At 38.3% G+C, this 14,679-nt stretch overlaps 1 protein-coding gene across 3 annotated transcripts in view; it reads right to left on the bottom strand.

The window, feature by feature from the left end:
* Nucleotides 1-14,679, bottom strand: part of pcdh7b (protocadherin 7b) — a 121,768-nt gene that overhangs the window by 23,072 nt on the left and 84,017 nt on the right. Inside the window, exon 3 of one of the 3 annotated variants that reach the window (XM_079440103.1) lies at nt 10,125-10,206. The exons of the other annotated variants lie outside the window; for them this stretch is intronic. Within the exon in view, the coding sequence (XP_079296229.1) occupies nt 10,193-10,206 (14 nt within the window). The 3' untranslated portion in view covers nt 10,125-10,192. Of the gene's footprint in view, nt 1-10,124; nt 10,207-14,679 lie in introns of those variants that run through there. 3 annotated transcript variants of the gene reach the window in all.

The following is a 14,679-nucleotide window of genomic DNA, read 5'->3' on the forward strand; positions in this document are numbered from 1 at the left end:
TCCTCTGTAACACCGTTGGCTTCCATTTTGTCCCTTTTTTCCATTAGCTCACGATGAGAATTGCAAATTTTCTTCACATTTAAAGGGTTAGCGGATTTGGCTATCAACATTATGCTGTAGATGAAGGCATAATGGACCGCAAAGGAGCTCCTGTGATAGGTGGATCATCTCCCACCTAATACAGACACACTAAAAGCCATTAACTAGAGGAAGCATTCGAACTTTCCCACCCGCAACGAGAACGGACTAACAATCAGAAGAGGTTCTCAAGAATGCAAATAAGCACAATGTGAAAAAGCTACAACTAGAAGCATTTCTTTCAACTTCTCCCCTACATTAGCATTTAATTTTCTCCATCACTTAAGCGTGCTCATTATATATATTTGCTACATAAGAAATGGAGAATAAGGCGCTTGCTTAATTTGTTCTCCTCCCTCAAGGGCTTGGCTAATCTATTGTATGGCATAAAGGGCTTGTATTGTTGTACACTCTGTTGGAGGGGGTGCGAGTGCATTAGTATTATTAAAAGAATGATGAAAAGTGACTCCATCGCTTGCCGATGATGAATCACTTGGCTGTCTTTTCAGAGTCAAATGACACGGGCTGGTGAGAATCCATGTGATGTGGCAGGATTTGACCCTGCGCTCACATAAAAAAAAAAAACAACAGGACATCGCCAAAATCAAAAGAGCAGTTTTTTACAAAACAAGATGGACGGCTGTGCAAGATTGTTCACGATTTATGTGAAAGTGCATCAAGAGCTGCTAACGCAGCTTCACAAACATATAAACTGTAAGTAAGGATGCTTTATTTTCCTCTGTGTGATCTTTCGAGGCAAATAAAATATTAATAGAGCTGGAGTGCAAGTATGTGATCATTATAACAATTTCTCTGCTTGTGAAGAAAAGGAAAAGGTTTTTACAACTGGAAATGCTGACTTGATGAAAGTAAAATATGGAACATGGAGGAGAGAAAGACAGTGAACGTGACCCAGAAAACAAGGGTCTGTGCTATGTTCTGAGGATAAAAATAATTATCCTACCTTTATGGTTAGGTTTGGGGCAGGCGTTCTCAACTCTGGCCTTCGAGTTTGATCAAAGTTGGAGCTAAACTCCACAAGAAAGTGGATCTTGAGGGCCAGAGTTGAAACCTCTGGTTTAGGGAAGGACTTGGAATTTGTGGTTTGGGGCTCATATGATTTTTTGTTTGTTTGTTTGTTTGTTTGTTTTACGATATTGCTGTCTCGTATGAATTACATACGAAATATGAATTGCTTAGCTGTGCTTAAAAATAGGCTTGTTTCCGGCTTCTCAACGTCCATTTTCCGACTTAAGTGGCTAAAGAGCTTTTTGGGTCCACCGCACTCGGTAGGGCTACTATTATTTGCTTTCATTTTTTTGGGTCACCGCTGGTTATAGGGTATTTTAAAGAATTTCCGCAGTAAAGTATGGTAGAAGTGGGAGACTGAAAGGACTTTATTCTGTATTACTGTACCATTAGCTGAGAAAGCTTTTTCCACTTACGAGTATCTGGAAGAGGTGTACAGTACAGCAAAGCGAAGCAAGCTATCATTAATATTGGACAAGCTCGAGATTTCCTGCATGCATTAGTGGTGAGATTTATTGACGTCTTTGCGCCACAGATGTGACAGGTGTGCGTAGGTACCTCTTCAAGAGAGAGCACTCTGAGAATGTTCTGTCAATGTTGCTCACTGGTTAACGGAACGTTCGCCAAAGGGTTCTCACTGGCGTGTTCTCTCTTTGAGCTGTAAGTCATAGCAAAGCAAGACCTCCTGTCTTACATTAAAGTTACAATAAGTCTGGACCAAGTTTTCACCTTACAAACCACCTACACAGCAAGCATTTGAGTGGAAAAGTGGGATATAAACGTGTAAATAAAACAAAAGAAAAACATAAGACTGTAACCATCCTATCTGACTAATATTGGTTTAACAACATGACTTGATGTCAGAATTTGCAGCAATTGTGGGGCAAGCCCTCTCTCTCTTCACTCAGAGTTGGTGTTTACTGAGGGAAGAGCAAATTCTGCCCTGTGGCCTCCCCTACAGATGATAATGGAACAGAGTTGCCCCATAAATATGCCACATTAGTGCCCGCTTCACATGGCGCCTAAATCCTTGTTGCTTCACCCTCAAGGACTGAACTAAAGCCGTCCATCATAAGGCACTCTCCCACACACATACACACAGTGCTCTGAGAGAGGAGCCCTTTCGAACCTTTCACTATGTAGATGAAGTCTGCCTTTTGTCGTTGTTCAAGTCAATGTTCAAAGTAAACGCCAATAAATTATTATTATTATTTTTTTTTTTAAAGGGAATATTGGAGGTATGTGCCCCCATAAATATGAGCATACAAAAAAACATGACCATTAAACACTGTCCTGCCTCAGGCCTACCACTCTCATCTTACGCGAACATAACAGATTCGTATAATGGTAAATTGGCTCCCAATCTGGTTTAATATGCATTAATTGTATCAAAGTCTTAGAAAGAGATTAGTACCTAAATCTGATCAACATAATAGTCAGCTGCACTTAAAATAGCAGTTGGTCCTGGGGGACAAGCGTCTCAGTTTTTATCTAGGTAATATATTTTTTGTACTATCAAGATAATTATAGGTCTGGATGGGACACTGAGTACTGTGGGGAAAACGCCAATTTTAAAATTCTGAATTTGTGTGTCACTAATGACACAAAATAATTTATCAGAACTTGACAGAAAGACAGAGAGTTCTGTCCCAAACTTGCACTACTGGTTGAGCCAATGCACTGCTCAATGTGTTGGACTGCTCAAGATGTCATGTGCCTCAGACAGTTTATTTTTACACTATTAAAGTTTTTTTATATTACAATTTTGATAAGATTTTATTTATTTGTTTGTTTGGATTTATTTCCAGCTACTACTTGTTTCAGCTAGTTGCCAATGGAACATTTCTATTTGTCATAGTTTTCATGTAATATTTATACATTAGTGTATTTCAACTTTATTTCAATTAACACACATTTTACATATATGTTCAATGGTTAACAGCTAGTTTTAGTTAATAATAATAATAATAATAACCCTGCTTACACAGCCACTGTGTTTACAACTTGTTTGTGAAACAGATGGCTTACACATAATTGTATCTGCATATTCAGCTGGGATAAAAGTATGGATATTGGAAAAAATAGCATTAATACATCACACTATAGTCTCTGCTGTTATTAATTGTTTATTTGTTAATCTGACGTTTCGGTGATGTTTCTGTGAGGATGTTGTAAATAATAATAATTTAAAAAAAAACAATGATAATCACTACTGTTTTGTTCACAGTAAATGTAAGACTGTATATGGCTCAATAGATTACAATGTGTGCCTTTTGTTTTCTGTAATAAGTATATTGAATTAAATAAAAAAAAGTAATGCAAATTACATAGCAGGGTGAATATGTGAATCTGAATTGCTAATTCAATTTCTTGTTTCTTTATCAGAAAGAAGAAAAAAAGCTTTCTCTCATTCGTGTCTTGCTGATTGTATGGAAAACATGCTGCATCGTCCTTGAAAACTCCTCATAGTTTCTACTCTGTCTCTTACTTTCTCTAACACTCCCAAACTCCCACCTAATTTAAACAGCAATGCATCATGGGTATTACATCCAGCTTCGATCAATGATGGCTACAAATATCCCAGCAGCTTCTTTTCCCAGGAAATGGCCTGACTGTTCATTGTGTGAGCGAGTTTTGTCACCAGCGAGAAAGAAAGGGAGAGAGAGAGAGATGGGGTTGAAGGGTCATTTCCTTGTGTAGTAATGTACCTGTATGGTGACCAGTGTTTGCTGCGACTGACTTATTAAAGACAACCTGATATCAAAATGGTTTGCTTTCTTAATGTGCATTCCTGGTCTTATTGTGAACAACCTATTGCCACAGATGATTTCAAATAAATACAGTTAAATTATATTTGGTAACACTTTAGTATAGGGACCAATTCTCACTATTACCTAGTTGCTTATTAGCATGCCTATTTTTAACATATTGGCTGTTTATTAGTACTTATAAAGCACATATTCTGTATGACCATATTCTACATCCCTAATCCTACCCAATACCTAAACTTAACAACTATTGTACTTTACTAACTATTAATAAGCAGCAAATTAGGTGTTCATTGGACCAAAATTCATAGTTTATGGTTTGTTAATGGTGAGAATTGGACTAAAAACATAAAATGTGACCTTATATTCAGTATTGTTTAACGATACAATGAAAATATTGTTATATTACATAAATTGCTCCATTAAAAAAAAAAAACAACAAAAAAAAAAGAACAACAAAAAAAACATACTGAACGCAAACTTTTAAAAGGCAGTCTATATATGCATTTCAATACATCGTTATATTTAATATATTTGCAATTATATTTAGGTAAAGATTGCTGTTTTGATTTATTTTAGCAACATTTTATTTTCTACCAAGATTTTCTCTAGTCAAACTACATTGTTTCACTCGAGAAGACACCAAGTTACTGAAGCAAAATGTCTTGCGTATGCAATTCATGACTTTAAAGCCAAACATCTGAGCAATTTGGCTTCATTCTATATAGGAATCAGCTTTAATGTTACTACGGCTCGAGCCAGCACTAAATATTCAAAGAGCTGACCATAAGGGTCGTTCGTGAATGTCACCTCATCACACGCAGCCATGTCTCGGCCAGCGTAAAGGTGACACGGGTGTAATCCTGCAGTCCGGCATTCTTCAGTATAGCTGCTCTCTGTTGACTGAGGGCAGTTCTCAGACGAGCCCGCGGATCCCTCAAAGACGCCACAAACACTTCCCCCCCAAAAAATCAATATTTGTCCGGTACTGCAGGTGAATACTTTATAAATTTGCTCTCTCTCCTAAATACCATCCTTTCTGGATCGCACCGCAGACTGAGGAAGGCCACCGACTCTCATCCGCCAACAGGAGAAGCCTTTTTCTGTCTCAGCTGCACCGCTGTGCATCTGTCTGCGAGAATATATCAGCATTGCCCCTCTTTTTATGGAGAGCAAATGAAATGAAATTACTTTCATCTGTAAACTGTTTCCGTCTATGGCTTGCCGTAGTCGGGGGTGAAATTGCATTTCTCTCTCCCTCACCCCTTCTCTCACTTTCTCGCTCCCTTTTTTTTCCCTTTCTCTTCCACCATCCAACCATTGCTCTTTGGGTAATAGCGCTTTGATGGAAAAGCTCCGTGAGGGCGCAGATGTGGGACTAAGCATGGTAAGATCATGAATGGGGATGGTTATTGTTTTTATTGCTCTTTATAACGCATGGAGAGCATGATAACACCACGGTGTTATCGATTGCCCTCCAATTATTGGCTAAAAAGCGCAAGCCAGGGTTCAAAGAAGATGGAGCAGGTGTGAACCAATAGTGGCCATTTGCGGACTGATCACAGGTTGTAACGTGTGACATAATCAATGAAAACCATAAACTTGATTGTCTCAGAGGTCAGAGAGCGTGAGAATGTGAGGCAGGTTTGTTTTGTGTATGACTACATACATGAAACTTGACTTCCTATTACATTTTTGCTGACCAGATATAAACCACAATAAATTGCCTTGTTTATAAAAGTAGCTTTAACCTGTATTTTACTGGTGATAATCTAATACACTGCAAAAACTAAGAAAAACACATGCAGAAATTATTTCCTAAATCAGTGCATTGCAAAATTGTCTCTTTTTCAGTGTAAATACCTAATAAAAATTTAAATTAAATGAAGATAATATCACCAACAAGGTAAGAAAAATAAATAAATAAATATATATATATATATATATATAAATTCTAAAGGAAGGCAAGTTAATTTATATGCTCATTGGCATATATTTTCTCTAGTACATTCTCTTCAAGCAAAAACTTTTTCTTAGAAAAAAAAAAATGATCTTGTAATTTTGCTTCAAGTAAATGTCTTAATTTAAAAAAGAAAACACTAAAAAACAAAACTTATTGTAGTGTATTTTTGAGTTGCTTTCTAGTTAAAACATCTAAACATGATATAATTATTTTAGAAATATTTTTGTAATATATATATTTTACTTTATTTTCAGAGAATACTTCAAAGTTAATTTAATTCAGCAAATAGTTTTTAGCTTGTTAAAGCATAAACCTCTCTAAAGTTTAATATATTTCTGCTAATATAAGTCTGATAATATCTGATGCAATTTTGCCTCTCAAGTCAGTTTATCTCTTTTAAAAAATCTTAAGACATACTTTGCTGAAAAGAAATACAGTGCATATAGTTTCTGGAAAAATCTAAAGTCCTTTCAATTCCAGTACTGTGTCAGCCTTCCCCTCACAAGAAAAGAGTCAGATGATTCTAGGACCCCCACTAAGATTGATTCATTCCTCCCTCCTTCCCACCGCATGTGTGCTCCAATCAGCAATATTTCACACTGACAGAAGGACCCCACAGCGGGCATCCACCAAGATGTCTGACTTTCTCCTCATATATTATTTCATTGGGTAAAAAAATTACGACATATAACTCTTCTGAACCCAATCACATGCACTTTTTTAACAAGCCTAAGCACAAAGATACTGGACAAACAAAAGCGCATTTGAGCTGTAAAACCCATCAAGCGCAATAATGGAGCCAGTTTCGTCTGTTTATTTATTTATAAGGACCTGTTATGCCCCCTGAATTAGAATGCTGTCTCCTGTTCCGGCCGGCCTGAGGTAATGGGTCGAGCATCAGCAAATATGTGTCGAGCTTGTAACGAATGAGCAAATATCTTGCGAGCGCTTCTGCGCCAACAATTACAGTACGTCCGCCCAGGCCCTGATGTCTCCTCCTGTTCCCTCCTTTCCTCTCTTCTTTTGCCGAGTGGTCTTGAGGCCCTAGCCAAACCTCCCGCACTCTCCCTTCTGCTTATTTCTTTCATCTCACTACTTAAGAGCCTGTTACTCCCTTTCTCGCCGCGCAGAAAGCCAGCATTACTATCCCTGTTCAGTTGATTGACTCCATTTTGTGGCAGACGCCTCGTGCATCACCCTCCCCTTAAGATAATACCTTATCACGCAACAGATAGCTTGTAGCTCCCCTGCTGCAAGCAAGCAAAGGAATGAAGGGGGGTTTAGCTCAGGCCACATTCTGAATACCAATGGACTCATTTTTCTTTTTATTCAATGTAATTCAGGGTCTAACCACCCCCACCTCCACCAATCTATCCTTTCTGCCCCATGAATACTGCATCAGCTCTAACTGACTGTGCGTGCTGACAAAGAGCCCTAAGAGCCCAGAGTTTGACTGGGATGAGTCCATCTCCGACACGTCTCTTTTCTCGCTCTATCTCTCACGTTGCACTTTCACCTCACTCCCCATAGAATGAAATGAATTGGAATTAACAGGTCTGTCTCCAGCAATAAGTTTGACTAAGTAATTCCGAGAGCAATCGGTTGAATTAGCATTAGGAGAGAAGTGACATGGAAGGATACCGTCTGACACGTAGTGCACTAAATCGTGTACAGACCCAGAGGGAAATGAACCTCTTTTGTTGCTAGTGTTAGCTCTGGGTGAGCAGAGAATGCTCAGAGTTTACGGGTGGCCAGGAAGGGCAGAAAGACATTTTGGACATGAAGCACTTATGTTGCTTTTTAGTTTAACAGTGAAGTTTACATACCATTTGTCAAATCTGCATTATGTTTTTTTCTCCTTTTTCTCAAAGAAACAGTGTTGTCAGAAAACAAAAGTGCAAACATTGCACTTTTAGGGCTACAGCAGCTTGTTACCCCTACTATTTTTTCTATTGTCTTGTTATCTTAATTTGATATTGTTACCTATTTTTTTATATTTCATGTTACACATGACATGGATTTGACTGTACTTTCAAGTCCAAAATGTATGAGTCTGTGTCAAGTTTGAGTACAAGCCCATCTGAGTGCACAGAGTTTATTCAAAACTGTATGTTCTTTGGTATCCCAGCATACCCTGCTCATTTGAGTTTCTCTACACAGCGTCTCAACAGATTTGCAACTCGAGACACCTGAGGGACTCAGGACTATATTAAAAATACAAAACATCACAAAAGGCTGCAAATAGGAATGCTCGAGGAAGCAGCGATATTATGAACCAAGGGGTGTGTAAACTTTTGAACAGGATAATTTGTGTAAATTCTGTTATTGTTTTTCCTCTGTATGTATTTAATTTGAGCTCTACAGCTTCTTTGGGGCAGTACTGAAAAAGGTGCTTTTTTTATGATTTCATATTATTTGGAAAAAAAAAAATAGGCTAAGGCAGTGCTTCCCAAACCTGTCCTGGAGGAACCCTAGCCCTGCGCATTTTGTATGTCTCCTTTATCTAACACACCTGATTCAACTCATCAGCTCGTTAGTAGAGACTGCAAGACATGAATTAAGTCTGTCTGATAAGGGAGAAATACAAAATGTGCAGGGCAGGGGGGCCTCCAGGACAGGTTTGGGAAGCACTGAGCTAAAGGGTTTGTGATCTAATGAGAAAAGATTTTAACTCATAAGCACAACTGTATGTTCGCCTATGCATGCATGCTGAGAATGTATTTAAATATAGCAAATGAAAAGCATGTTCCTCAGAAGCAAATTTGGCATCTCTAAGTTGCAATCAAATCATCATTCACCGAGGTAAATCCAAAAGTTGTACTTCGGTCAGACTTTGGAGGTCTTGAAAGGGCAATTTGTCTATGACTTGCCCAATTACTGTACTAAAGAACAAACAAATGTCAATACCTGATGAATAATTACTTTCATACAGCGCTAATTAATCTTGCCAATTAAACCCGAGAGACGACAGAACTTTTTTATCTAGCTCTGATCGTCACAATCTATACAACCTCCGTGGCCATGATTCAAACCTTTGTGACTCCTGACACCAAAACAAAGCTGCTTTTCTCACAGGGCACACGCGCGAGCACGCGCTGAGCCTAATTAATGCACAAAGGGTCCTTAGTAGCAGTCTGTTTCATAGCTGTGATTCACATACTCCATCTTTGAGTCATACACACATACACTCACAAGGGAGAAAGATAGGAAGCGATTAAACTAAAGAATGGAAGAGGCTCTCGTCTTTGTAACTCAGAGTGATAGACGCAATGTCTAACATTCAATGTCCTCAATGGGTCAGGAAAAAAGGCTACCTGGCAAAGAGTCTGATTTGAGTGATAGAATAGAGAAAGAACTAAATTAACTGTTCTTCATGTATTCTCTAATACGATCTGGTCTATGAATAACATGGTAAGAATGTTCTCTAATTAACCTTTCTCGAGGTCACACTCTGTGGAAATTTCTTCATATGTGTCTCGGTTGATTATGGGTTTGAAATACACTCTTAAATATAAAGGTTATTTATTGGCATCAGTGGTTCCACAAATAACCTTTACCATCCATAGAACCTTTTCATTCCTCAAAAGGTTCTTTACAGTGGAAAAAGGTTCTTTAGATAAAATATTCTTCACACTAAGAAAAAAAAAATGGTTTACCGATAGGTTCTTTGGGGAACCAAATTTGGTTCTTCTATGGGATTGCTGTGGAAACCCCCTTTTGGAACCTTTATTTTTAAGACTGTAAAGGAAAACTGCCTTTAAATGTGGTATGGATCGAACACTGACCTCCTATATAGTCTGCACTACAGTTGTGTGCAGTGACGTAGTGCCACTGCGAGTCGGAGCCATTTCGTTTGCTGCAGTATGTGTGTGTGTTAGGTATGAAGGTGCAAAAGGTGTGACTGTTTCTACCTGCTTAGTGGAGTTTAACTGGTCACATTTTGTGAGTTTAACACTCTTATGCTCCTTTTTGTTACAACAAATCTCTCTTCATTCATTGACTTTCTCCATGACTCATTTTGCTTTCATTCTCATGTCCCCTTTTTCTCTCTGTCCCTGCTCTGCTCTGTTGATCCTCAGCACTTTGTGTTGAGGCAGATTCAGCTGCCGGCACACGGAACCGCTGCACATGGTTACCTTTCTGATTCAGTTTTCTATTCCCATGGTACCTCTCTCTCTCGCTCGCTCGCTCACTCTCTTTCTCTTTCTAACATTCTTTCCACTCCCCCTCTCATGGCTCTGTTAGCTCGTACGTGTATCAGTGCTGTTTTTCACCCTTTTTCCCCCCCCTTTTCTTTTCTTTTTTCTCTTGCTCTATCTCTCTTCTGCTGGTCGTCTCAGACGGAGCATGCTCCTCACACACGGAGCTCTGGAACAAAACGGACACCATTAACATGGGAACGCACCTATCCGTCTGCGCACCAGAGCTGTCAGTCAAAAGGTTGGAAAATCGTGCCCTACAACTCTGCGATGTACTGGAAATAATAAAAGTCCCTTATGAACACAGATATCAAGCACTGTGAATTTATCACAAACTTTAATGCCCAGCATTTTAATGGTACTTATTAAACATTTTAAAACATATTAAAATTCCGCCTTGAACCAATAAGCCAATATTTATTTTAATAAGTCAATATATTTTTATTATTTATCATTTTAATTAGTTTTTTTTTTCATTATGAAATATAATTTTTACAGCGTTATGACAGAAACTGAAAAAAATGATGGATATTAAAATTCCTAAATTCATTTTAAATACTACAAATGAAATGTGCCATGATGATGCAAAGATAATCTAAATAAAAAAAATTGGGCAAATTAAAAATCCAATGTTTATTTTATCCAATATTTTATAATATTTGCCATTAAAAAAGAGAAAGAAAGGGACAACGTCTATAATGAATATGGTACCAATAGATTGTGCATCTGTAATGTTTACTGACTTGCTGTTTAGCTGATTGCCAGTGGAATTGATTGCAGAACTATTGATTTAAGGTAAGAATAATGATGATGGCGATGAAGACCATGATGAACCTAATTATCAAGATCATCGAAACCAATGCCTAATAAGTGTGTTTAATCCCAGAGTGCCTAAGGTAGTCTTCAGTGTAATGTTTTTCCCAGATTCCTCTGCAGCCCTCAGGGAACTGATCAACAGAGAATGCATCCTGCCTTCTGCCTAAACATTCCCCTAATGGCCTGGAAACGCACACACTCACACAGACACACACCAACATTATAACTAAGGCATTCTCCCTTAATTAAAGATCAGGGGAGAGGTGGTAGACGTCAATGACTGCTTTCGAGGGGTCCTCCAGGTGTCTCTAACTGCCTCTGGAGGTCAAGCATTAAACCCTCGTGACACTTGAGTCGACAGACAGAAGCTCAATCTAAACATCTTTGCTTTCTTTGTCTCTTGCCATGTCAGAACAGCAGGAAAGGAAATGTTGAAATAAAACAGCAGAATATAGGGTTCCATTTCCTCTCTTTCACAGATTCTGCCCCCTTCCTCACGCGCCTCAAATTTCACCTCATCCGTTTTCTTTCTATCTCTAAAGTCGAGCGGAAGTGGAGCTAAAAAGACAAAACAGCACGATACTCTCGCTGTAGACAACCAGTCAAAACCATTAAATATTAATTCCAAAGAGGATTGTGTTCTATTGTTGTGTGCTCTGTACAGAAAGCTGTGTGCTGATACTTTGTTCTCAAATTGCCACGTATTTATCCGTTTTCCTAAAAAAAAAAAGTGGAAGAAAAAAGGCAGATTACCAAAATCGGAGACCATTGTAGTCCCTAATCCCCCTGTAATCCGGAGGTATTGATCGATGATCCCAGGAGGCAGCGCCAGAAAAAGAAAAGAGCAGCGCTCCTCTTCCTAACGGGAATGGTATTTAGACCAAAGTAGCCTTGTCAAGTTAAAACAGAAAAGCTTTGAAATAAAAGGCCTTTTGCCATTCATCGGTGTCCCATTCTCTCTTTGTTCAAGTCCATCCACATTCTAGACAAATGCAGTGGCCGGTGGAAAAGCAGATTAGATACATGACTCTCAAAACTCAAAGTCTTTTGTTTGGACTGCCCATTCCCAAATAGTTTAGCGAGATACGATCCCCCAACGTTTGTTTAAGAATAGTCCAATGTATATGGCTGCCATCATTACTCAGGTCACAAAGCCAGTGAGTGACATTGCTAATGCACCAATATGTACAGCCTGTTGTCCCAGCTGCCCTTTAACCCAGGAAACAGACGAGTGTGGATGTCGTCGCTAATGGCAACTGTAGCTATATTGTCTAAAAGAGGGAAAAAATCGATACCGACTGTGTGTCTTAACCGTATTGTCCAGCTGTAGCGGCGGTCAGACTTTCTAAAGCAGTCTATCTGCACAGCTAGTTCACTCAAAGAACACCTGTGCCCTGAGCTCTGATAGCGGCCATCAAAGACTTGATTTACAGACATCAGTCAATACCATTCATCGGCTCACTCACAATCCCTTCACTTTATGGTGTTTTCAATCTCTTTAAAAAAAAACTCTCACCAGGTTTATATTTCATTGGCTCCTTTGAAGACTGTTACGGACACAAGCTGTTACAGATACTCAGAGTTGAGATCCGGGCAGCCTGCACAATGACTTATTTTGCCTCTTTTCACAGCAATCATTTTTGTGCGCATTTAACATTGAACCGACTCGGTCAGACTCTTTTATTTCTCATTTTTGAACTGTAAGACACATTTCAACAAACAAGTAAAAGCAAATGCTGTGTGGCAACAAAGGATGCTCAACCTTTTCTCAGAACTACCTTCACCTTTGTAATCATTCATTTTGCAATTACTTCTAAACAAAATGGTTCTAAGGTCATATTTTGTTAAGGTGTGAAGTCAGCTCCACTTGAGCTTACTATTTAAAGTCCTTTTTGGCCCCATTTACAGATGGCATTAACATGCCTTTCATTCCTGGATAGTATCTGGACGAACATTCTTGGTTGTTTTAACTGAAACCCTTTTATCATTTACTGACACTGATGGATAAACATGGATGGATAATTCAAAATACCTTGCGTCATTTCTTGTCTTTTCTCTCTGTACTAACCATTGAGTAATTAGGTAATTATTTAGTAATTACTCAGTTATTAGCATTTACAGTAATATGTTTAGAAAAAAAAAGTACAATTGGAGGTTTTTATAGATAAAATATATGTTAATAGTTTTAATACAATATATGTAAATAATTAGTAATTTTCTATTTGCATATATACATGCAATCATTACATTACTACTTAATAATTTTGTGGAAACTGTGATAAATCTTCAGGATTCTTTGATAAATAGAAATCTTTGACATTATAAATGTCTTACAGACCTATCAGGCTTTGTAAAATCACTTGACAAGTCAGTCCTCTGTGTATATTTCCGAGAAAGATATGGGCAACCCTTTATGCCTGGATTGACTGGTGGCCTATATGTCATACATGTGCATAATATTCTTGAAGACACACACACAAACACAGCACCTCATTAGTCACCATCACTAGAGGTCTTAGGTGTCCTAGCACTGCATGTATTTACCTGACTGCAACACAATACACCAAAGGCTAATGAGATCACTCTTTCCACAGCCAAATCCCTCTCTCCCTGCATCCATCCCTCCCCTTCTGCTCCTGCCTCCACCTCTCCATCCCACAAGAAGCTTCCTCAGAGAAGGAGGAGCTGACTGTTTGGAAAGAGCTGTTAGGGCGTCCTGCCACCCGAGGGATCAGCATGTATGTGAAACCATAGTATGTGAAAGTAAACATCATGGTAGATTTCCAATCCTTGTGAAGATCTTGCTGAAAACTGTGAAGAACTTTTTTATTGTTTTATTGTAAATGGAAGGTTTACAGACATGATGTCTCGTCGCAGCGCAATAAACATTAAAGAGCTGTCTGCACATGCATCGCATTGAAATCAGCTGCATATACAAACCAAAATCCGCGCAAACAGCCACCGCCGCACACGTTAATCCCTTAAAGGGGGCTTAAGGACACGTCTCAAAGGTATGATCCCTGCAGAGGAGTCTGTGCGTAATTAACAATGTGTTTTTGAAAGGTAGGGACAATCACAAAGAAACAGATGAGAGAAACAGAACAGAAAATGAGAGAAACTGGTGGAGGACTTCTATTCTTATGGAAGAGAGGAGTTTTGGAAGACAGACAGGGTCGATTTAATGTTCTCATCATAATTCTAAAATCAATATCAAAGGGCAAAAATAATGAACACCGCAACTACAACTCAACCCTTCATTATGACGAATATTACAGCTAATTCTCACCTCACTTTAAACGTTTGAAGAGCGTAGGGAGAGGGAAACTTGAGCAGAATGAGCAGAGATGAACTGTAAAGGGTACACTGAAGAATTTTTTAAAAATAAATAGCTTCTAAATGACAAAGAAGCAGCAAGTTACAGGATTGTTTTTTAAGTAGGAATAAAGTACTTTCTTGTAAAGTACTCCAATGTTCTGTTTTATTTACAACTTTAAAAAAATAATAATAATCTGTGTAGTTAACACCAAAAGAAAGAAAGAAATTGACATTATTTACCTTGTCGATACTCCTTTTTCAGTAAAAGTTATTAAACTGTTTTGTTTTGTTTTGTTTTGCTTACATTTTTTATCCACACGATGAAAGTCAAAGGCAAGAAAAAACTGAATTCTTCAAAATGCCTTCTTTTAGAAGATATATAGGTTTAGAATGACATGAAGGTGAGTAAAGGACAAACTCATTTTCATTCTTTTGAGTGAACTATGTTTATAAGTTTGTAGTCTAGCATTTATTTGTTTGTTTTAATTCAAAAACATGTTGCTGTGTCTCA

The sequence above is a fragment of the Barbus barbus genome (assembly GCF_936440315.1).
Source record: "Barbus barbus genome assembly, chromosome: 2".
Taxonomy (NCBI): domain Eukaryota; kingdom Metazoa; phylum Chordata; class Actinopteri; order Cypriniformes; family Cyprinidae; genus Barbus; species Barbus barbus.